A 24,198-nucleotide genomic window follows, 5' to 3' on the forward strand; every position below is an offset into this window, starting at 1 on the left:
AAAGATATTCAAGCCTGGTAGTGAGGGATATGAATGCAATTTCAGCCGATTAACATCAAGATGTACAATGTCAAAGAAATCCCACCCAACCTCAAAAATGTCAGTATTGTTACCATTTTTTGATGCCGAAAAAATCCTTGATATGATATGCTCCTAATTCATCGGGCCAAACATACCAAGCAATTCCTTCTTGAGTCCCAATATGGCTTCAGACCATCCCAAAGTAATGCCAACATGACATTTATAGCCAGCAATTCCGGAGTAAATTTAGCAACAAAAGCATTAAATTGCATCTATTGATCTAAAGAAGGCCTTTTCATTAATGTGAAAGCCATTTGGAAACATCCATTCTAAACATTGAAGTCCTGCCAAATGTATTCCTGTATGCATTTATTCATTGCAATTGGACAGAAAAAGACTCCTTCCCTACCCAGACAAGGGGTCAAACAGACATGCATCATCACCAAGGTAAAGACAACTAGCCCCATGATTCTGTAGAACCATCTTCACAGGAAAGCTGAGCCAAAGAAAGACTACCTGGGGTGACCACATGAAGCAGCTCAGCACTTTCAAGTCCCAACCTAAAAAAGACCAATTAACACTACCAGCTGCGACACCATAGTCATGGGATATCCTTTATGATGCCACATGATTCATCAAACAGTAGCTCACTTTGAGATTGAATGTTTATCTGATAAAACAGACAAAAATGTCAATGAAGACAGAAACAGGAGAATCCAAATTTGTAAAAGCTGGTCCCATACAGAAACTCATGCTTCTATTGTTCTTAGATTGGTGACATGAGAATTGAATTCCTTAGACATTGAAGGCCTACAAATAACCTTGACAACCTTCAAGCTCCAATCATTGACATTCAAACAGTGGAGTTCAATGCTTGCATTATGGTTCTCCCTTCGAAGGGCAATCATTAACCATCATTAGCCATCAAGTCAAAACACTTATTGAAAGTCCATCACTGTGTCGTATAATAAAGTGGTTGGGTGAAGAGTGGAAGAACAATTCAAAAATTAGTGGTTATCATCTCTCTTCATTATTATCAAGACTAAAACATAAAGATATCCAGATATGTCCACACACTTCCCAATTCATTCTTTTTCCATCTGATAAATGACGTAGTTCTATCAAGACCAGGACTACCAGACTTTATAACAGTACTTACCAATAAGATCTGAAAAGTATTTACTTAGAATTTTGGACTTAACAGTCTTTTTACATCATGATTTTGTTTTATTTGCTATACATTATAGATGAGGTGTCTTTTTGATGACTATGAATGTGTTTAGATAAGTTTGTTGCTTTGAAGGTTATTTGAGATGGTGATTTTGGTTTTCTTAAGCTGTATGTTTATATTGTGGTTTTATTTGGATAAGTCCATCACGTCAAATTCTATAAAATCTCTAATATTGTGACAATAAAATAAGTCATAAAAAACACCTCCATTTGTGCTGTATGCCATGAAGTGAAATTCTGTTTTTGTATTTTGTTAAAGTACCGTAGAATGTAGAATTAAAAATCAAATGTCACTTACCTTTTTTCGTTGTTCTTTCTGTCTTTCTCGATATTGTTCCAATCTTCTTACTTCATCTTTCAACTGTCCTGCCACCTGGATGTGTAAATTTCCTATGTTTTCCATTTCTGCAAGATGAAGATTCATTATTTTATTGAACCACAACAGAACTTATTAGCTTTCCACATTAGCAACCCCAAGGCTACCAAGTAAATTAATCTCATCTGCATAAGACTTCTTTCTTGACTCATCTGCCATACTGGATATGACACAATTTTATATCTCACTGTGCAGTTGGGGTTGACCAGTAATGCCCAGATGGCTCCATTTACCCACAGCAATTAATAAATTATGGCCAAAGCATTGTACAAATAAAATTAATTCAAGCTTTGGATTGTCCATTCCAGAACCCTCCATTTCCTTCTTTTCAGCCATCCCTTATTATATTTACTAGTATATTATTTAGAGACATTGTCATGCTGCATGGACCACTTTAGGTTGAGCTTAAATCTTCTAATAGATGAACTCACATTATAGTCAATGAAGAATTCATAGTGGATTCTGCAATGACAAGCTGCCCATGTCCTGATACAGAAAGCAGCCCCAAAACCATAACATGTCCAACATAATGCTTTACAGTTTGTACTCTCAGGTTCTTCTGGTCAAATTTTGTCTTTGGTTTATCCCCAGATATGATAATGTGACTGAAAAACTCTATTTGCCTCATTTGTCTAGAGCGCATTGTTCCAGAGGTTCTGATATTTAACTAGGTGCTCATGGGGAAACTTTATTTTTGCCCCCATTTCCTTTCTCTACAGCAAAAATTTGCTCCTATCACACCTCCCATGTAGACATTAACAATGACAGGAGCTACCTGAAGTTCCTGTGATGAAATTCTGGGGTACTTAGAGACTTCTTTTAGCATTGGCATTCTGCACTTGAGCTCAGCTTGCAGGGGTGGCCTGGCCAGGGCAGGTTGGAGGTTGTTTGAAATCATCTTCACTTGTAGATATTGTCATAGATAGTTTTTATCATCACTTCTTATAGATTATATATATATATATATATATATATATATATATATATATATATATATATATATATATATATATATATATATATATATATATATATATATATATATATATATATATATATATATATATATATATATCATGTACTTCATAGATGTGCAATTGTCTACCATTATCTGTTTTCTTTTAAGGTTTTCTGTGGACTTTTTCGCATGTGTGTATCCCATTCTATTGATCATCATTGAGATGTTTGGAATCCACTTGTGGTCCATTCAATTGATTGAACATAATTAGGAAAGACACACACCTGTCAGTAGAAGATCTTACTGTTGACAAGGCATATCAGAGCAAAATCCAAGCCATGATGTCAAAGAAACTGCCTGCATCGGCTTGATCAAAGTATTATGTAATTGTGTTTTGATTTATTCATAGTTATTATTTTTGGTATTTCATTTATTTATTCATTCATATACTTGTTTATTTCGAATTTACTAGCTGTCCTACCCATCTATGGTGGGTAGAAACCTAAATAATCAACATAGACCTCAACGATAACCTTTGCAGTGCACCACCTATTGGAACGTATTTTGCAATGCATGTAATAATAAAATATACTGCATTTGTCATTCCAACAGATGGTGCATCACTAACCTTTATAGGAATACAATACAGTTCTAAAAAATGTTTGTGTGCATCATCTGTTGGAATGACAAATGCAAAGCATATATCTCCATTTTATGCTATTTGTAATGGGATTCATAAAAGCAATGTGATATGTGAATAAGGTATATCAAAATCAAAATTTAAAAAAAGGTTTGTGATGTACCATCTTTTGGAATGATAGAGACATAAGAACCAGATGGATAAGATACACTGATACATAGACACTTTATTAAGATGGATTCTTTTTCTTATTTTGCAAATTTTATCCTTTAACATCTCGTAAAGCCCTTTGAGTTGCATGTTTTGTATGAAAATGTGTTATGGAAATAAATACTGATGTATTCAGGATTAATCACATTCTTTTTTTATTATTGTAAGATTTTTTAATAAAAAGGAAATGATTTAATGCATACTATTAGGGCTTATTTGTTGTGTGACACTTTGTGTTTTGTCTTAAATAAATATTCCCATTTCCCCAACACACATTTAATGAATAGTATCATAAACCAAACAAATTTGATTTCATATTAATTAGAAATTTCCTTAATTAATCAAAAATTAGTACAGAAGATGGAGCCTATTCAAGACACGGATATTAAAACAATTCCGAAAAAAATCACACAGTTCACATGAAGTGTCAACCAAAACTGAAAGTAAACCACAACTGGAACCAGTGGTGTTTCTAATTAACTGTACTTACTCCATAGATACTGAAAGAGAATAAAAAAGGAAACTTACGGGTTTTAAGTGTTTCAAAAGATGTTCTCAATGTGCTGAAAAAGAAAAAGAGCTCTAATAAATAAGAGTAACTTAAACAAAGGTAATTGACCTAATAGTATTCAATGAAAGAAGCTACTAGAAAAGCTGTAACTATTCTATTTGGCATATTTCTAATATCTAGACATTTTTAAAAGATATTTTCTGCTTTTGTCCCAATACATTATATAATTTAGTGTAAAATAGATTAAATAAATAACACTATGTATACACATACACACTACAAAGACATAAAAGGCTAATATTAATTCAGCACTGAATTCTAAATCACAATGTTTATTTTATGCAACTTTAATTTAAAAAAGCAGACATCTAGAAGAGGAAGAACACAAACCATAGAGCACACAAAAAAGTTTCAAAATGGGGTGTGCAAGGTTTAAATTACCCTGATTAAAGAATGTTAAATGCATTGTTTGGTTCTTGAGACTTAATTATCTCCATTAGAATTATGCAGAATTAAACAGGAGCCGAAGCTGAGCTTCAAACACACACCCCCTACACACTCCGGCTTGTTCGCACTGCAGGGACTTCTTATTTTATCTTTAACTAGCTGTGTTACCTGGCCTCGCCTCAGTTATAAATGGTTGCATCAGAAGTACACTGTACTGTAACTGAGTCCTTTTCTATATATTTTTATTTTTTTATCAAGGGCTAATATTATTGATTCACCTGACCTGCTTCCTGTTGAACATGTTTTATACAGTCCATATGTGGTAAGTAGTCCATGGCGCTGGGCTAATTTTAAATATGTAATCACACCCCACAAATCACAGGCTCTAATCAGGCACGGGTGGGTGTGCCAAGGTGCTTTGCTAAGATGGGGGGATGCCAGCCTGATTGCAAAGACACGTGGGGGTGTGCGCTTCAGGCAGGTGCCCCATTAATTCCTTGAAGGGAGCAGCATATGCACACCTGGCCCCATTAGAAGTGTCAGTTTATAAGGAGCCTGCACAGGCAGAGAGTGAGAGCGAGAACAAGAGGATGTGCAGCCAGCCAGCCAGGAGTGCACAGCTCGGTCGCAGGCCCACTAAGGATTGGCGCTCTAGGGTTGGATCATCCCCACTAATTAATTGTTGGGGAGTGGTGACGTCCCAAGAAATCTGAGGTACGCCAGGGGCGTGTGAAGGAAGACAGGATGACAGCTGACCCCGAGTGGTCTGGCTGGTGCTGCTTGGAGGCAGCTAAGACAGGGGTTGGGGGTTGAGGACCACAGCTGCTTGTGTCTCCACCAGCTGAGTGAGCTATGGGTGAGCCTGGGTGATGGAATTGGAAAGGTGCTGGGCTCATCCGACAGAATACGAAAAACACAAAGGCTGATGGTTTTAATCTTGTTTTAATCCTGATTCTTTTTTTTTTTGTCACCTTGGAACACTGCTTTTTGGTGGCGTTAATAAAAGCAGTTATCACTTTGCACCTAGCCCTTGCTGTGCGTGAGTGTCCTCATTTGCTTGGCTCGTCCCATGGTTACGTTATCAGCGGTAGTGGGTTCGAAAGGCTCCCCGGAAGGACCTGGTAATATGGAACTAACCCGCATCATCACCCCATGATGTTGTTGGTGTAAAAGACATTGTAGAGCTCCATGTTAAAGTGCTATTCAGTAATGGTACAAAGGTGATTCCAAATTGATTCATTCAAAGCTAAAAACTGCTAAAAATCTTCACTCTTCATTGGCATCAAAGCCTACAATCAGTATTGCTTCAGTATACCGTGGATTTGAATAAATGAGTACTAACAAAAAAACAAATTACTAATTACTTTTACTCACTCACAATCTCTGTCCTGTTCTCTTATCACTTTCTGAAAAACAGCACCTCCATCAGCTATAGAATTTTTTTGCTTTTTAAAAGCATTTAATGCTGATTACTGATTGATATTGCAAACTTAATGACGATATGCGGGTGGAAAAAAATGTGGGGTTTTCCAAAAATGCAAGACTGCACACTGATAAAAATATGTTGTGTAATCAGTTTATTTTAGATTTATTGTCACTTTCTGGTTCACTGAAGCATCGACAATGCTGTGCAGTGTTTTAACCCATTTAAAACTGTGCTTATCACCAAAGGGAACCCCTTTCCCCTCCCCAACACCACAGCTTTTCTAATTGGGGTCCATTCAGGAAGGGGGAACTCCCCTACTAAAATGCTGTCTGTGTGGCGCCAAGGAACTTAAAAAGGAAAAACTGGGCCCTTAAGGCCACAAGAGTTGAGAAGCACTGCTCTAACATAAACATTGTAATCCAACAAAACAATGAAATTAGCTGAGGGAAAAATAAAAACATAGATAGCAGTTTCTGACATTGATGATATGCCAAGTTTGTCAATGCTGTTATTTAAAGGTCGTGAACGCAGATGAAATGGTCCTGGAGCAGTACACTGAGTGATGGGAAATGTAGTTCCCACTTCACCATTTACACAAGGTTGCAGATCAGATGAAGGGGATGGAGGTGAAAGGTAATATATATACTGCTCAAAAGAATTAAAGGAACACTTTTTAATCAGAGTATAGCATAAAGTCAATGAAACTTATGGGATAGTAATCTGGTCAGTTAAGTAGCAGTGGGGGTTGTTAATCAGTTTCAGCTGCTGTGGTGTTAATGAAATTAACAACAGATGCACTAGAGGGGCAACAATGAGATGACCCCCAAAACAGGAATGGTTTAACAGGTGGAGGCCACTGACATTTTTACCTCCTCATCTTTTCTGACTGTTTCTTCACTAGTTTTGCATTTGGCTACAGTCAGTGTCACTACTGGTAGCATGAGGCGATACCTGGACCAGTTTATTAAACACCATTTCTTCTAGATCAGGTGCATGAAATTGATTACACTCACAGCAACTATGCTTGGTAAGCACTTGCTAAGCGTGTCTTCTTTGAGCCTCACTGAGCTTTGCTGATTTCACTTCACTTCAGCAGACACCCTTCACTTGTATAAACTGGCACACTCTATTCTTCTTTTAAAATGCTGTCAGTGTTGTGCTAAAATGGGAGATGCTGTGTGTTAGAATGTCCCACTCACTAATGCATTATTAATGACGACTATCAACAGACAAAAAAAAAAAGTGTCATGTTTCCTACTTTCAATAAAATCTGTCAAGAAATTTTTGAGATTTTGGGTTTTTAGTTTTTCTATTGTGTTTTGTTCTTTTTATTCCTACATTTTGATATATCGAAATGTCCTTTCTTAGTGGATGCCTACTGCCCTAGATGTACCATTCTGCCAAATTTCAACTGTTTAGCTAAATGGGGCGTTGTGTTTTTGATGATTAGTGACTGAGTGAGTGAGTCAGTCAGTCAAATTTGTTATATCCTGTACATAGATAATGATAATGACAACATTCTGTAAAAAACTTGCATGCCATCTCATTATTTATGTGCAGCATATACTAGACAGGTAATAGTGTAATTAAAAAATATTTGCTCTCTAAACAATCAGTCAGATTGCAGTGCTTACCTTAAAAGTGCTAAAAGTGTAAATAGTAAGGTAGAAACTGTTAAGGTGAGAGCTGCAGTGTACATAGTGGCCCTGAAAGGCCAGTGGAGAATTCCTCCAGCATTATTATAACTTGGAAGGCCCAAAGAGTGTCCGATTTAAAAAGAACATGCCGGAGAGCTGAGTATAAATGGGGAAAAACTAAACCGATCGTCCACTATGAAATATTGAAGGAAAAAATAACTGAATATAACAATAGAGTCCACATTGAGAGGCAGTCCTATTTCTGTAAAATTATAAATGATAATGCTGGTAATCCAAGATTTTAATTTTCAACTATCGATCATCTTCTAAATCCAACTCACTTAATGAAATGCTTCCTAAAAACTACTAATGAAACTTGTGGTTTTTTGCTATATTTTTAAGCACAAAATAAATGATTATAGAAACAACATAGTACATCCACCCCAAAGTTATTGCATTTGAATCCCAGCATGCCCTTCTAGCGAGTTCAATTCTTTCACTGGAATACATCAACCTGAATTATGTAGAATACTTTCTAAACTGAAATCCTCCACCTGCGTCCTTGACCCAGTACCAACAGCCTTATTTTAAAGACATCCCTGATGTCCTTATTGATAGTGTGTTTGGCAGAGTGAATTCATCATTAGATACTGGGGTCTTCCCTTACTGTCTAAAGACTTCAGTTGTTAAACTCCTGTTCAAGAAAAATAATCTCGACTCCTCTGTCTTTGACAACTTTAGACAAATTACTAACTTGCTTTTCTTAAGTAAAATTCTAGAAAATGCAGTTATTAAGCAGCTTAATGATTATTCGTAACAAACTTTCAGTCAGGTTTTAGAACAAACCATAGTACAGAAACAGTGCTGGTTAAAGTAGTAAATGACTTGCAGGTTAAAGCAGACAGAAGCCATATATCTGTTCTTATTCTCTTAGACTTTCAGTGCAGCATTTGACACCAAATACCACAGTATTCTTATAAATCGACTTAGACAGTAGGCGGGTCCATCCAGCACCATCTTAAATTGGTTTCAGTCTTACTTAACAGACTGAAAATGATGTTAGTTGTGGTGATTGTACTACGGAGACCCATGATAATTCATATGGTGTACCACAAGGATCTATTCTGAGTCTGCTGCCTTTTTCAATCTACATGCTTCCATTAGGCAAGATTATCTCAAAACACAAGGTGAGCTACCATGGATAGTTTTATCCATGTTTTAGTGTGAATTGTACGCACAGCATAGCACATGAGGCCATTGGAGATGTCCCCATCTTTGAACTTGAACTTGAATTTTATTGCCTCACAGCACAGGTTCTAGGAATTTCTCTTGCTGTTTTGTTAAAATACATTGCATGGTGAACACAATTAACAGCACAGTACAGTATTCAATATATGACACCATCACAGCATTGTATACAGTAGTAGTGAAAAATATCTTGTACAAAACACAAATATATAAAACAATTTAGTAATGCAGAATTGCTCCATGACCACTGATATATCAAGTACCGTATATACTCGTGGATGAGTTCTCACGCAGATAAGTCGGGACTTGATTTTAATGTATAATGTCTGGTATTTTATAATGTCAGTCATATAAGTCAAATGCTGAAACCTCTTGCTACTGGTACAAGGGATTATGATATGCTAACGCCCGCCTGAGAGAGTAACCACGGAGCTCACTGCCTTTTTTTCCTATGATAGTGCGGCAATGCGCTGTATTAGCATGTGCTCCTAACCTCTCTCTCTCTCTCTGCATTGTACCTACGTGACCACACGGTGACACCCAAACTATTCCGAAGCAATGTTTGCACTGATTTGTGTTTTTCGTATCTCACACCCTCATACACCTTTATCGTAAGAGCATCCCTTATCTACGATGGAGCGTTCAATCAGAAGAAAATATGAAGCTGGTTTTAAATTAAACATTGTTGAAGTAGTGACAGAAATTGGTAACTGCACTGCTTCAACAAAATTTGATGTGTCTGATAAACTGATTAAAGATTGGAGTTGGTAAGAAGATGTTTTAAAAAAAAAATTAATGTCGCATTTTTGAAAGGGCATACAAGTCGGGGTCTGATTTTATTATCGATTTTTCGGGTTTCAAGACCCGACTTATACGTGAGTATATACGCTATGCCCTTATAAAATAAATACAAAATAAAAATATTTTAGATTGAATGGAGGAAGCTACAAATCAGAGACTGTGTTTAACCAGAGTGACTGCAGTAGGAAAGAAACTGTTTCTGTGTCTGGTAGTTCTTGCTTTTAGTGACCAGTGATGTTTCCTTGACGGTAACAACTGAAAGAGATGGGTGTCCAGGTGAGTGTAGTCTTTGCTTATATTTTTGGGGCGTTTCCTGACCCTTGATGTATACAGGACCTCGCTGGATTCCAGTTTCAGACTTACCTTATCTGTTTTGCTGTCTGAATAACAGTTTAAGTGAGCAGATGCGTTGCCATACCAGACTGTTACGGAGAAAGGAAGGATGCTTTCAAAACAGCTTTATAAAAAGTGGACCAGCACTGATTGAGGCAGGTTAAACTTGAAAAAGTTGATGGAATAAAAACATACGCTGCCGAGTTTTTTTGATAACAGCAGTCATGTTGTCATTGCAGTTCAAACTGAGTGATAATTGTGTCAAGAAATTGAAATGATACCACCCTGTTCATAGTCACACCGTTTATAACTAGAGATGTAGGAAGACAGGAGTCCCTTCTAAAATCTACAGTCATTTCCACTGTTTTCAAAGTATTCAAGTTAAGATTGTTGAAGGTGCACCAAATGGTCAGCCAATATACCTCGCTCCAATATGGCACCTGTGTGTGATCAGGCCAGTCAGGGTGGTATCATGGACACACTTCAACAATTTAACAGATGGGTCAATGCAGGTGCAGTCATTGGTATAAAGAGACTAAAGGAGAGGGGGCAGAATGCAGTCCTGGGAGGACTCTGTGCTCAGGGTCAGGGGCCCTGACTAATACTTGCAAATCTTCACTGTCTATTGTCTGTTCCTTAGAAAGTCAGAGGTCCAGAGACACGTGGCATAGTCCACATTCTTACTGAGAAGTGTGCTATGGAGAAGCTCTGGTGTATTTGTGTTAAATGCAGAACTGAAATCTACAACTAAAATCCTGGCATTAGTAGTTGAGGTATCTAACTGCTGCAGTTGTACTGTTACCACCTTAGTCAGTGATAAAACCTCTCATAACTCAGCCTTTCCCAACCAAGGTGGACAAAACTTTCCACCAATTAGCAGCTACCATGTTGGGCGCACATGCAATTAAGAAACCAATGACAAAATGTCCACTTCTTCAGTTGTAACCCAGTGTCAACACTAGTTCTATGCTCTATAGCAGGAATTCTTTTGCCTAGGATGTGGCCCCTAAAGAAAAGCAAGAGTGAACCTGCTACTGCAAAGGATAATGTAGGGACAGACGTAACAGATGTTCGACAGTGAGGCACACAAACAAGAGAGAGACCATTTGGAGAAGCAACATGTCTGCCTCACTGAAGAAAGGGCCTGACTGATTGTGAACCCCCAGTAGATGTTTTTTATGTTAGCAAAAGAGCAGTATAACATATAAAAACTGCAAAACTATAACTGTCGTTCAGCCAGAAATCATAAGTTGCGACCAAAGCCCAGAGAGAGAAAAGCATCTGGACAAAGAATGACAAAGTGCACTCCGCATCGTTCATTGTGCATGAAAGAAAAGCTCTTTGTAGGCCTTGAAGAAATCAGAACATAGTACTGCCTCGATTCCTTGACATGATAGCAGCTGGATAAAGAATAAGTACACTGCTTTAGGCTATTTGTTCTGAGAGTGGCATTGTTGGTAACATGGTATTTCTGTAACTGACAGTAAAAACTACTTAAGAGCAAAACAACTTTTGTTAAATTGAATTCATAGTAAATCATACAGTTTGGCTTCTCAAAAAAATTTGAAAAACAAATGGTGTTTTTCAACCAGTGAAATTCATACAATGGAAAAGAAAGAAAGGTATTTATCCCTGGCTTGGAATCATTTTCCTTTGCTAATTCTGCATGTTTCTGCAGATCATGTATTGCTTAAGTAAAGTAAAAAAAAAAAAACTCATTTCCTGTCAAGTACAGACATTTTGTTGCGCCATGAGACATTTCTTGTGGTTGTTTTGGTAGTATGATGCCTGACTGGTAAATTATGATGGCAGTCTTGGCAATTGCAATGCTAAAGATGTGATGGAGACAGAGGCAGTGCTCAGTACGTTACTTCACAGTACTTGGAGTGTGCATATCCTCAACTGCACTAACCGAGAAACAGCAAATGGCAATTGCTAGGTAATGGAAAGGGGAAAGTTTCCAAGTAGAAAGTTTCCTGTAATGAAAACAAAATCATCAGCATGATTGTTTATTTTGGTGTATTTTCATGTAGTAAATAAGCATTTTTAAAAGAATCACAGCATTCTCCCATGGTAATGTAAATGAGAGAGCCATAGAATATATATATATATATATATATATATATATATATATATATATATATATATATATATATAGTGTGGAGTTTCTCCCCTTTAACACAGTCAGACATGAGAACAGTTGTCCATAAAACGCACACATTTATTCTTCCCTTTGTTTTACAGCACCACACAATGTACAAATCAGCTAAATTGCTCACAGACCCTTCTTTCCTTTACTCTCTTTCAGTACTACTTCTGCCTCTACTCCTCTCCTCACAAGTGCCGTCCACTTCCTCCCAATTCCAGCTCATCTAATGGAGTGAGGCAGCCCTTTTATAATGCCCTGGATGTGCTCCAGTTGCTCTGTGATGATGGTGTGGCGGAAGTGCTGCAGTCCAAGGGTCTGTAATCTTCCAGGCGCCCCCTGGTAGTCTCCATGGGCCCCAACAGGGCTGAGCTTCTAACCTCTGATCCTGTGGCCCCTGATGCAGACCAGGGTGGCTGCCCTCTCGTGGCCCGGGGGGGGATTGCCCCTCTCCCGGTCCTTCCACCTTCCAGGTGTCCTGGCTGGACAGGACCCCAGCCGTCAAGAATAGTTTACTTATGTTCTGTAGATAAGCGGTAAGTGAAGAAATGTGAATGAGGTGTTCCATTTAGTAATTATGACTTTTAGTCTAAATTCGGCAATGCTATGTGCAAAGTGAAACTTGCCTCCTTCAGCTATCACTAGCAATAACATATGAAGGATAAAACTTTTAACTTTTATAAACTTTTCTTCCTAAATTACATGGGAAAACTAAACTGACATTTCACTTATTCACAACAGCTGTTTCATTAGTGTGTAGTACACACCGACACACACACACACATCCTCACAATTGTGCTGTTCAAAGGAAGATGAGCACATAGGAGCTATAAAGAAAGTCAATGCATCTATCAAGGGAAGCAGATGCTGAGAAACTTACAACAAAGTAGTGAAAGGCTGATTCGTCTAAAAGATCAGAACTCTTAACAATGCATTTAAAAGCCACTCAGTGGTGTCTCCACAGGTAATTCTTTAGACAAGAATTAAGACTAGGAGATGTAATTCATAAGTCAGTGAGATCAAACCAAACTAGCTTAGATGTATTTTTGTGTTGTTTGTTTATTGCCTTGTGTCTGTATACACTAGAATATCTTTTCTTTCCTTTATGTTATGAAAAAACCTTTATTTAGCATTTTGTTTATTGAAGCAAGTGTTTTTCAGGTTGTTTGTTGAAATGTTTATTCCTGCTATTATAACTGTTAATATTATGATCTTCTAGGTGGAGTTAGTTTCACTTTTACTTTGTTACTCCTTTAATTTGGATTGGTCATTATTATTTTTTTTATGTTTACAGCATTATAAACATTGTCACCTTCTATATAACAATACAACAACAACAACAACAACATTTATTTTTTTTTTTTTTTTATTTATTAATTTTATTACAATCAATACATAGCAATCAATTTTACAAAAAAAAAAAAAAAAAAAAAGAATTATGCTAAGAACAGATCGATCCCCACCCTTGAGAGAGAGAGCAAGCCAAACGGTGTAAAATTTAAGGCTTTTAAAAATACCTAAATCAACAAATTCTCTGTGCTTTATAAATCATTTCAAAATATTACTGATTAGATCCTGCCATGTTTTGAAAAAAGTCTGCACAGATCCTCTAACTGAGTATTTGATTTTTTCCAATTTTAAATAATATAACACATCAGTTTCCCACTGACTTAAAAGAGGAGAGTTTGGGTTCTTCCAGTTTATCAGAATAAGTCTGCGTGCCAACAGTGTAGTGAATGCAATCACAATTTGTTTGTCTTTCTCCACTTTAAGACCCTCTGGAAGAACCCCAAACACAGCTGTTAATGGGTTAGGAGGGATTGTGAGTCCAAGACTGTCTGAGAGGTAATTAAAAATTTTTGTCCAGAATAATGTTAATTTGGAGCAGGCCCAGAACATGTGACCTAGTGAGGCTGGGGCTTTTGCAGCGTTCACAGGTTGGATCATGCCCTGGAAACATTTTGAGAGTTTTAGTCGAGACAGATGTGCTCGATATATAATTTTGAGTTGTATAATTGTATGCTTTGCATATGGAGCTTGAGTGAATTCTCTGCATTGCTACTTTCCACTCCTTTTCTGATATATTAATTGAGAGGTCATTTTCCCAGTGTCCTCTTGGATCTTTGAAAGGAAGGGATTGTAAAAGGATTTTATATATTGTAGAGATGGAGTCTAACTCCTTGAAATTGAGCAATAAATTTTCCAGCGTGGATGAGGGTGCAAGATGAGGAAAATCTGGAAGGTTCTGTTTAACAAAGTTCCTGATTTGAAGATAGTGAAAGAAATTTGTAGCTGGAATGTTAAATTTGGAATGTAATTGTTCATAGGATGCAAAGACGTTGTCTATATAAAGATCTCTAAGCAAGTTAATTCCAAATTTTTCCAGATATTAAAAACTGCATATGTTTGTGAGGGTTGAAAGAGGTGGTTCTTTTGCAGGGTGCCACAGAAAGAAGCTTCTCCGTCTTAAAATGCTTTCTACATTGGTTCCAGATTCTAAGTGAGTGGAGCACAATTGGGTTATTAGTGTATTGCCGATAACGTGTGTTTATTGGAGCACAAAGCAAGGAATACAAAGAAGTACTGCAGGATTTTACTTCTATTGCGGTCCATGCCTGTGTATGTTCTTCTATTTGTGTCCAGGTTCTTATCGACTGTATATTTGCCCAGTAATAAAACTGGAAGTTAGGTAGAGCCATGCCGCCTTCTGCCTTTTGTCTTTGTAGGGTCGCTCTTTTGATGCGTGGATGTTTAGAATTCCAAATAAATGAGGTTATTGTTGAATCTAATTGCTTAAAGAACGATTTATTAATGTATATTGGTATGTTTTGAAATAAAAAGGAGCTTAGGAAGAATATTCATCTTAACAGTGTTAATTCTTCCAGCTAGTGTGAGATGAAGGGTTGACCATCTATGCAAGTCTTGTTTAATTTTTTCCATGCAGACGACGAAATTTTGTTGATAAAGAGCTTTATGTTTACTTGTGATGTTTACCCGAGGTATTTAAACTGTTCTGCAATGATAAAAGGAAGGGTGTCTAATCTAATATTATATGCTTGCGAATTCACCGGAAAGAGTACACTTTTATTCAGATTAATTCTGAGACCAGAGAGCTTTTGAAATTCTGTGAGTGCTGCTAAGACTGCAGGCACAGAATTTTCTGGGTCCGATATATACAGTACCATGTCATCTGCATATAATGAGATTTTCTGTTCCAGTCCTTCTCTGCTAATCCCCTTTATCTGATCAGTATTTCGACAATGTATTGCCAGTGGTTCAATGGCAATTGCAAACAGCAGTGGTGACAAAGGGCATCCTTGTCTTGTGCCACGTTCTAGTTTAAAGTAGTCTGAGCAAATGTTATTGATGCAAACTGAAGCTTCTGGGTTAGTATACAGTAATTTAATCCATGCACAAATGTTGGGCCAAACCCAAACTTCTCCAAAATAGTAAAAGGTATTTCCATTCAATCATGTCGAATGCTTTTTCTGCATCCAATGATAATAATATTTCTGGGGTGTTTGATTTAGTTGGTGAGTATATTACATTAAACAGGCGTCGAAGATTTGAAGATAAGTGTCGGCCCCTAATAAATCCAGTTTGGTCTTGTGATATTACTGAGGGGAGCACTTTCTCCATCCTTCTAGCTATGATTTTAGAGAGTATTTTAACGTCGTTATTCAGAAGTGAAATTGGTCTGTATGATGCACATTGTAATAAGTCCTTATTTTGTTTTGGAAGACAGTGATTAGTGCTTGGCGAAAGGTTTGTGGAAGAGATTGGTTATCTCTGGCTTCTGTAAATGTTGCTAATAGGAGGGAGCTAGCTGAGCGGAGAATTTCTTGTAAAACTCTGCAGGGTAGCCATCAGGGCCTGCTGCTTTTCCACCTTGGAGTGACTTTATAGCATCCAGTAATTCTGATAATGACAGAGGTTTATCGAGCTCCTCCACACTAATAGCGTCAATTTGTGGTATCTGTAATTTATCCAGAAATGCATTAGATTGTATATTGTCTTCTTTAAACTCAGTAGTATATAGGGATTTATAGTAGTCTCTAAAAGTGTACATTATATTTTTGTGTTCGATGATTTTATCTCCATTCGTGTTAGTAATTACGAGATTGCGTATGCATATCTTGCTTGTGAATTTGTTGCGCTAAAAGCTTATTAGCTTTCTCTCCATGTTCATAATAATGATGTCTGGATTTGTAAATTAGTTGTTCGGTTTCTTTAGTTGTCAAGAGGTTTAATTCTGAATGTAGAGCCTGCCTCCTCTTATGTAGAGTCTCGCTTGGTAGTCTGGCATGTTCTTCATCTATTTTAGTAATTTCGCTTTTATCTCTGCTACTTTCTTCTTCGGATTTATTTCTGTGGGAAAGATATGAGATAATCTGTCCTCTTAAGAAGGCCTTAAGAGTTTCCCAGAGTATTCCTGCAGAGATCTCAGGGGATGTATTTGTCTCTAGAAAGAATTCAATTTGTTTGGATATAAATTCAGTACAATTCTCGTCAGCTAATAGAAGCGGATTGAGACGCCATCTGCGGGTGAGTGTATGGGGCTTAGTAATTTCAGCTCCAAGATCATCGGAGCATGGTCTGAAATAACAATAGCATCGTATTTACAAGATTTAATCTTAGGCAAGAAGTTATTATCTATAAAGAAGTAATCAATCCTTGAGTAGCAATGATGTACTGGTGAGTAGAAAGAATATGTTCTTGAATTTGGGTTTAAAAACCTCCAGGGATCTGATAAGTTGTGATCAGTTATAAACTTTGTAATTATCTTTGCGGTGTTAGTTGCGTTCCCCTGTGGAGGAAGTCTTATCTAAAAGTGGATTTAGAACACAATTAAAGTCCCCAGCCATTATAAGTTTATGAGTGTTCAGATTGGGAATGGATGCAAATAAATTTTGTATAAATTCCTTATCATCAACATTAGGTGCATAAACATTTATCAAAATCATTTTACAGTTAGATAAGTCTCCCATGACCATCACATATCTCCCTTCAGGATCCAATACTACATCTGATGCTACAAATGGTACTGTTCTATGTATGAGAATTCCCACCCCTCTAGTTTTCTTTGTAAAACTAGAATGGAACATTTGGCCAGTCCAGTCTTTTGCAGCCGGAACTGATCCTTACTTAGTAAGTGGGTTTCCTGTAAAAATACTATTTTAGCATTTAGACCTGTTAGGTGAGAAAGTACTTTCTTTCTCTTTAATTCGTGATTCAGGCCTTTAACATTCCAGCTTACGAAGTTAACTGTCCCATCATGGAGACACTGATTCTGAGTTTTTGGTGTCATATTATAGTCTTAACTGGAAGTGAAATAGTTTAGGTCTTAATTTCCTATTCCCCCAAGAGTTGTTGCCATGCAGCTTATTATTACGTTGATAGTTATAATTATAAAGATTGAGATGATAGATTAGATATAGATCAAGCCTGCTCTCTTTCTCTTCCCCTTAACCCCCACCCTCCCTTTTTGCCTCCCCAGGTGAGGCTAAAACCCACTTCATGCAGTCCCAGTCCTCTGACATACCCAGAGACAGAGCACGCCCAAAGCACATCAAGCCCCCATGCAGTGGCGCTTTAAGGTTAAAAGATAGAGATATCTGTTACCAATATAGTCTTTAAAAGAGAAAAAAAAAAAAAAAAAAAAGAATTTTGCACTTAATATATATACATATATATATATACACACATATACATACATATATACATATATATATATACATACACATACATATACATATAATCTTCATCAATTTTAGTGCATTAAGATGATATCCCCAGATAATAAACCCAGGTGATGGTGTTAAAGATGTGTCCAAAACAAGCATAACAAGTCTTAATGCAGTAATAGCAATAACAGCAAACCAAGGGTATGATATTGAACAGTCTCATTTAGGGTACACATGAAATAATTAGAAAAGAAAAAAAAGAGGAGGAAAACGTAATTAAGCACAATAAAACATAAACATTTAGCCCTAGTAATACTAAGTAATGATAAGTAATAAGTAAGTAATAATAATATAAGAATATGAGAATATATGCTGATAAAAACCCGTATTTTAAAACAAATAGATCAGACAGTAGATTATTAATCCTAGCTTTATCATTTACCGCCATGACTCACAATTATGTATCAGAATAGTCCCGGATCAGCTTTCTTAACTCATTTTCTGCCTCCTCCTTGCTAGCGAAAACATAGAAATGACCCTGCCATTCCACTTTCAGTTTTGCCGGATACAGGAGGCCGTATTTGACATTGGCTTGCCGTAGCTGTTTAATATTATAGAAGGCGGCGTTTGATAGCTGTTGCTGGAGAGAAGTCAGGGAAGACGCGAATGTGGCAATCTTCATATATAATATCTTCCCCTTTTTTTTTCCTGAGGAGTTCCATCACCTCTAACTTAAATGATAATCGCTCAAAACGAACTATAAAAGATCTTGGTCGGGTCTGACGGTGTTTGATCAGCGACGCGTAAGCGCTGCTATCTCAGATTCTGCTTTAAAGTCGCCCGATTATTTTAGAAAAAGTTCAGTTGCGAATTTCACCGGTTTAAACTTTCGATTCTCCGCAGCCTTCAATTCTGACATTATACCTTCTATTCCCATCTTCTAAAGCAGCCAGTCTGTCTCCAAGTTTTTCTCCGAGTTTTTACATTCAACTGACATTTACTGCTCTTTCCTCGGCACTGGCAGCTAGATGTTCGGCTATTTCGATCCGATTCGTGAATGTCTCACTAAGATGCTCCAATCGATCAGCAAGCGTGCTCAGTTTAACTGAGTTTTTCTCAATGCGCTCTTCGATTTTACCCAGCACCTGTCGAAGTTCAAGTTGTACCTCTTGCGCAGCCTTTCATTTGCCTGTTGGATTTCCTGTTTTAATTCCTGTTTCAGTCTCTCAGTGCCTTTGCCGTTGCTTTCTCATTAGCCATCTCGCTTTTCTTTATATCTTGCCTGAGCTCAGCGAGCAACACTTCAGGTCAGATAGCTGGAAATGTGCCTTCTTGTGCCGTAGATGAAGCAGCAGACTCTGCTGAAGCCGGTGTCCCGCTGCTCCAGTCCCGTGATGCGTAACTGAAGCCGCGGACCTCCCGGCCTTTTCCAGTTTCAGGTAATCCTCTCCAATCGGCGAGCTATCCACATCTGCACTCACGATCGCACCTTCGCTCCCCTTTTCGCTCTCAGCCGGCGACGATGTAGCGGACCGTGGTCCCGTGGAGTCTGTACTTTCGCCCATCTGATCCAGGTCTGTCTCTGAGAGGCCGTATCTCGAACTAGGGCTTGCTGATCGCAGCTTGGATGTAGCTTTCGTCTTCGATTCTTTCGGACCCCCCTTCTTGTTGGCCATGTTTATATGTGTTTACATATACTGTAGCGGTCCCTCTCGGGTTGAATAAATACAGGATATCTCAGAATAATAAGCAAATAATATGAAAAATAGCACCACTGCTAGCGGAGCTCCACTTCAGACGTCCATCTCTCGCATCGGACAACATTTATTTATATAGCACATTTTCATACAAAGGGCGGCACGGTGGCGCAGTGGTAGCGCTGCTGCCTCGCAGTTAGGAGACCTGGGTTCGCTTCCCGGGTCCTCCCTCGTGGAGTTTGCATGTTCTCCCCGTGTCGCGGGGTTTCCTCCGGCGCCCGGTTTCCTCCCACAATCCAAAGACATGCAGGTTAGGTGGATTGGTGATTCTAAATTGGCCCTAGTGCGTGCTTGGTGTGTGGGTGTGTTTATGTGTGTCCTGCGGTGGGTTGGCACCCTGCTCAGGATTGGTTCCTGCCTTGTGCTCTGTGTTGGCTGGGATTGGCTCCAGCAGACCCCCATGACCCTGTATTCGGATTCAGTGGGTTAGAAAATGGATGGATGGATGGATTTTCATACAAACAGTAGCTCAAAGTGCTTTACATATTAAAGAATAGAAAAATGAAAGACACAATTATAAAACAACATTAATTAACATCGAATAAGAGTAAGGTTCAATGGCCAGGGGGGACAGAAAAAACAAAAACTCCAGACGGCTGGAGAAAAATAAAATCTGTAGGTATTCCAGACCATGAGACCGCCCAGTCCCCTCTGGGCATTCTACCTAACATAAATGAAACAGTCCTCTTTGGATTCAGGATTCTCACGGAAGGACTTGATGATGATGGTCACGTAGACTTCTGCCTTTTAATCCGTCCATCATTGTTGGTATATACTCCCCCTCCTGATCTCTACACCGCTCCATACGTATCTTCCATTGATTGCAACAGTGCTGGAAGTCTTCTTGCTTGAGGAGCTTCAGCAGGCTTGCCGTTTCTGTCTTCACTTTATCCATTGAAGAAAAACCTGTTCCCGTCAGATCACTTTTGATTTTTGGCAACAAGTAAAAAATCACAGGATGCTAAATTGGGCGAATAGGGAAGATGGTCGAGGACGGGAATGTTTTTGTCAGTCAAAAACTGCTTTACGGAAAAAACATTGTGTGCGGAATGATTGTCTTGTCTCTTCTCGCTGTTTGCTTTTTTCACCTGACATTATCGCAGCAACTCGTGTAGTGATTGTTGTGCAAATTCTGACTGGGCTATTCACAGGGTATACCTAGCCGGTCATCGGTTTGAGAGGGCATGTAGGAGGGAATCTATAATTCACATCCAGCCGACCTACAGACGGTTTTCCAGGTAAGCCCCAAGCCCAGTCCGGTTATTTTTGTGTCTTACCTCATATCTGAGTATGTTAGGGTTTTCCTTTGCTAGGAACAATGTCTTGAAGTCATAGATATTTTGTGAATCATTCTGAAGTGTTAGATACAAATTATTTGAGGAGTGAGGAATTTCCATGTTTACTGATTACAAATTTTGGGTTACATATTATACTTTGGCATAACAGTTCTGTTGAATTTTTTTGGATTTTGACTTCCCTGGATTTTTTGTACTTTGATTATCTCTCTGTGTTTCCTTGTCCTTTTTCTTTCTGACGCTTTTTATCTTGGCAGAACAGTTAAATTCAAACTGCAAATAAATAAAGTAAAGGTTGATTTGTGTGCACCTTTGCCCATTTATGAACGGTTTATAAACTGGCAAAAGGTGCTAAATTTGCTAATAAATGTACCTTTATAAATATAATAATAATAATAAATAAATAATAATATAAATAAATATACCTTTTCAAAATTACTGACATTCTTGCTGGAAGTGAAACAGACTGCCTATGCATTATGCCTACAGTAAGCTGTTTTGGGATTTATTATATTAAACTCACTGCTAGCTTTCTGTTTGTGGAGCCCAGAGTGTGTTTTCCATTTACCTTTGCAGGACTACAAATCTGACTTGTGCAGACAGCATCTTCTTCTTCCTTAACGCCTAACCATAATTTCCATTCTGACTCATAAAGGGCACATTCAGAATGACCAAAACTGTGAGGCACTCCATGGTGGCTTTAAATAAAATAGTGTGAGTTTTGAAAAAAATGTGACTTTATAATTATAGGTTGCATGCATCTTCCATGCTAACATTTTTAAACTTGCAACAATCAGTCACATTATCAGTAATTAATAGATAACTATTTACAGGACATCCTATTTATGATTAAACTTTAAATTACTTGACATAGGACTATAGCAATGTACAGAGCAGCTACTGTAATTACTAGATTATTGTTCTGGGACTCTTAAAACAAGAGAGCACAGGAAAGCAAGTCTGCAGAGCAGATGTGCAACACACTTGAGCAAGTTTCACTGCTCGCTGCTCATGTGGCTATGCTTTATTTCCTTTTTGTATGACACAGTAAATATGGTGCTTGTGATTTCTAGCATGATCTATTAACACAAAGCCATCTCATCATTTTGTTTTAGGAATTATTTGTAATCAACAATATGGCTTAGTGCTAGAACAACTGACTTAAAAACATAAGGGTGAAAAAGTCTGCAGGTTTAAATCCTCATCAAGTCACCTAAAAGTTCGGCTTTAAGAATGTAATGATGTACATTTTCTTCAGGGCTTTGGTATGGCATACCTTCAGTGACCTTGGCAAAGAATCTGCAGCTGTGACAAACAGGTAGATTTAAAAAATATACCTGTGCAAGTGACATAAGCAAAGGTAAGTGGCATAACAAGTTATCATAAGTACAGACCAACTCACTGATGAACAGCCAGCATCGAATGACAACACTTTAACTGCCGTGTTTTGATTCAGGACATCACAATCAATTAGCAATTGATATCCACAAAGTCACATAGTGGTGAGCATTATGGATGTTCAGCAAATTAGAAGAGACTGGGAATTTGTGTTCATGAGCAACACATTTATCTGAACTATAAGGCACATTTACATCTAACACTAATTGCAATGGTTTTATCAGTTTCTTCAATAATAAAGATCTACATTGAAGAGTGAATAATCAGCTTCCAGTTGTCGTAGAAAAAATGTCACATCTTACTCATTCCACATTAGTAAACTTAAACTAATGAGAGAACAGGGTACTTTGTAATTGATCTCTAAATGAAATCTAATTTATATGCATTACATTCATGCCCAGCTAAACTGTTATAGATAGATAGATAGATAGATAGATAGATAGATAGATAGATACTTTATTAATCCCAAGGGGAAATTCACATAATCCAGCAGCAGTATACTGATACAAAGAAACAATATTAAATTAAATAGAAATAAAAATGAAAAAAATTAAAATAAAATTAATGTTAGCATTTACTCCCCGGGGGGAATTGAAGAGTCGCACAGTGTGGGGGAGGAACGATCTCCTCAGTCTGTCAGTGGAGCAGGACGGTGACAAAAGTGTCACTGAAGCTACTTCTCTGTCTGGAGATGACACTGTTAAGTGGATGCAGTGGATTATTCATGATTGACAGGAGTTTGCTTAGTGCCCGTCGCTCTGCCACAGATGTTAAACTGTCCAACTTTAATCCTACAATGGAGCCTGCCTTCTTAACAAGTTTGTCCAGGTGTGAGGCGTCTTTCATCTTTATGCTGCCACCCCAGCACACCACCGCGTAGAAGAGGGCACTCGCCACAACCGTCTGGTAGAACATCTGCAGCATCTTACTGCAGATGTTGAAGGATGCCAACCTTCTCAGAAAGTATAGTCTGCTCTGAGCTTTCTTACATAGAGTATCAGTATTGGCAGTCCAGTCCAATTTGTCATCCAGCTGCACTCCCAGATATTTAAAGGTCTGCACCCTCTGCACACAGTCACCTCTGATGATCACAGGGTCCATGAGGGGCCTAGGCCTCCTAAAATCCACCACCAGCTCCTTGGTCTTGCTGGTGTTAAGGTGTAAGTGGTTTGAGTCGCACCATTTAACAAAGTATTTGATTAACTTTCTGTACTCCTCCTCCTGCCCACACCTGATGCAGCCCACACAATAGCAGTGTCATCAGCGAACTTTTGCACGTGGCAGGACTCCGAGTCGTATTGGAAGTCTGATGTATATAGATTGAACAGGACCAGAGAAAGTACAGTCCCCTGCAGCGCCCTTGTGTTGCTGACCACAATGTCAGACCTGCAGTTCCCAAGACGCACATATTGAGGTCTGTCTGTAAGATAGTCCACAATCCATGCCACCAGGTGTGAGTCTACTCCCATCTCAGTCAGCTTGTCTCTAAGGAGCAGAGGTTGGATGGTGTTGAAGGCGCTAGAGAAGTCCAAAAACATAATTCTTACAGCACCACTGCCTCTGTCCAGGTGGGAGAAGGATCAGTATAGCATATAGATGATGGCATCCTCCGCTCCCACCTTCTCCTGGTATGCGAACTGCAGAGGGTCGAGGGTGTGACGGACCTGTGGCCTCAGGTGGTGAAGCGGCAGCCGCCCCATGGTCTTCATCAGATGTGACGTCAGAGCAACAGGCCGGAAGTCATTCAGCTCACTAGGACGCGATACCTTTGGGACTGGGGTGATACAAGACTCTCCCCTGTTCCAGGCTCAGGTTGAAGATGTGCTGTAGAGGACTCCCCAGTTCCAACGCACATGCCTTCAGCAGTCGTGGCGATACACCATCTGGACCTGCTGCTTTGCTGGCACGAAGTCTTTTCAGCTCTCTGCTCACATGGGCTGCTGTAATTGTGGGTGGGGATGTCTCACCTATGCTGGTATCAGCAGAGGGATGGTTGGAGGATGCAGTACTCCGAGGTGAGAGTGGGTTACTGTGATCAAACCTGTTAAAGAAGTTGTTCATTTGGTTTGCTCTCTCCACG

General features: G+C 38.5%; 1 protein-coding gene across 1 annotated transcript in view; it reads right to left on the reverse strand.

Annotated features, from left to right (window-relative positions):
* pstpip1a (proline-serine-threonine phosphatase interacting protein 1a) overlaps window positions 1-24,198 on the reverse strand; it is a 216,235-nt gene that overhangs the window by 62,352 nt on the left and 129,685 nt on the right. The window contains exons 4-5 of the mRNA XM_039773418.1: window positions 3,964-3,998; window positions 1,550-1,656 (exon numbers count right to left, since the gene is read on the reverse strand). Coding sequence (XP_039629352.1) covers window positions 1,550-1,656; window positions 3,964-3,998 — 142 coding nt within the window. The remainder of the gene's footprint in view (window positions 1-1,549; window positions 1,657-3,963; window positions 3,999-24,198) is intronic.

Source organism: Polypterus senegalus, chromosome 12, assembly GCF_016835505.1.
Source record: "Polypterus senegalus isolate Bchr_013 chromosome 12, ASM1683550v1, whole genome shotgun sequence".
Taxonomy (NCBI): Eukaryota; Metazoa; Chordata; class Cladistia; order Polypteriformes; family Polypteridae; genus Polypterus; species Polypterus senegalus.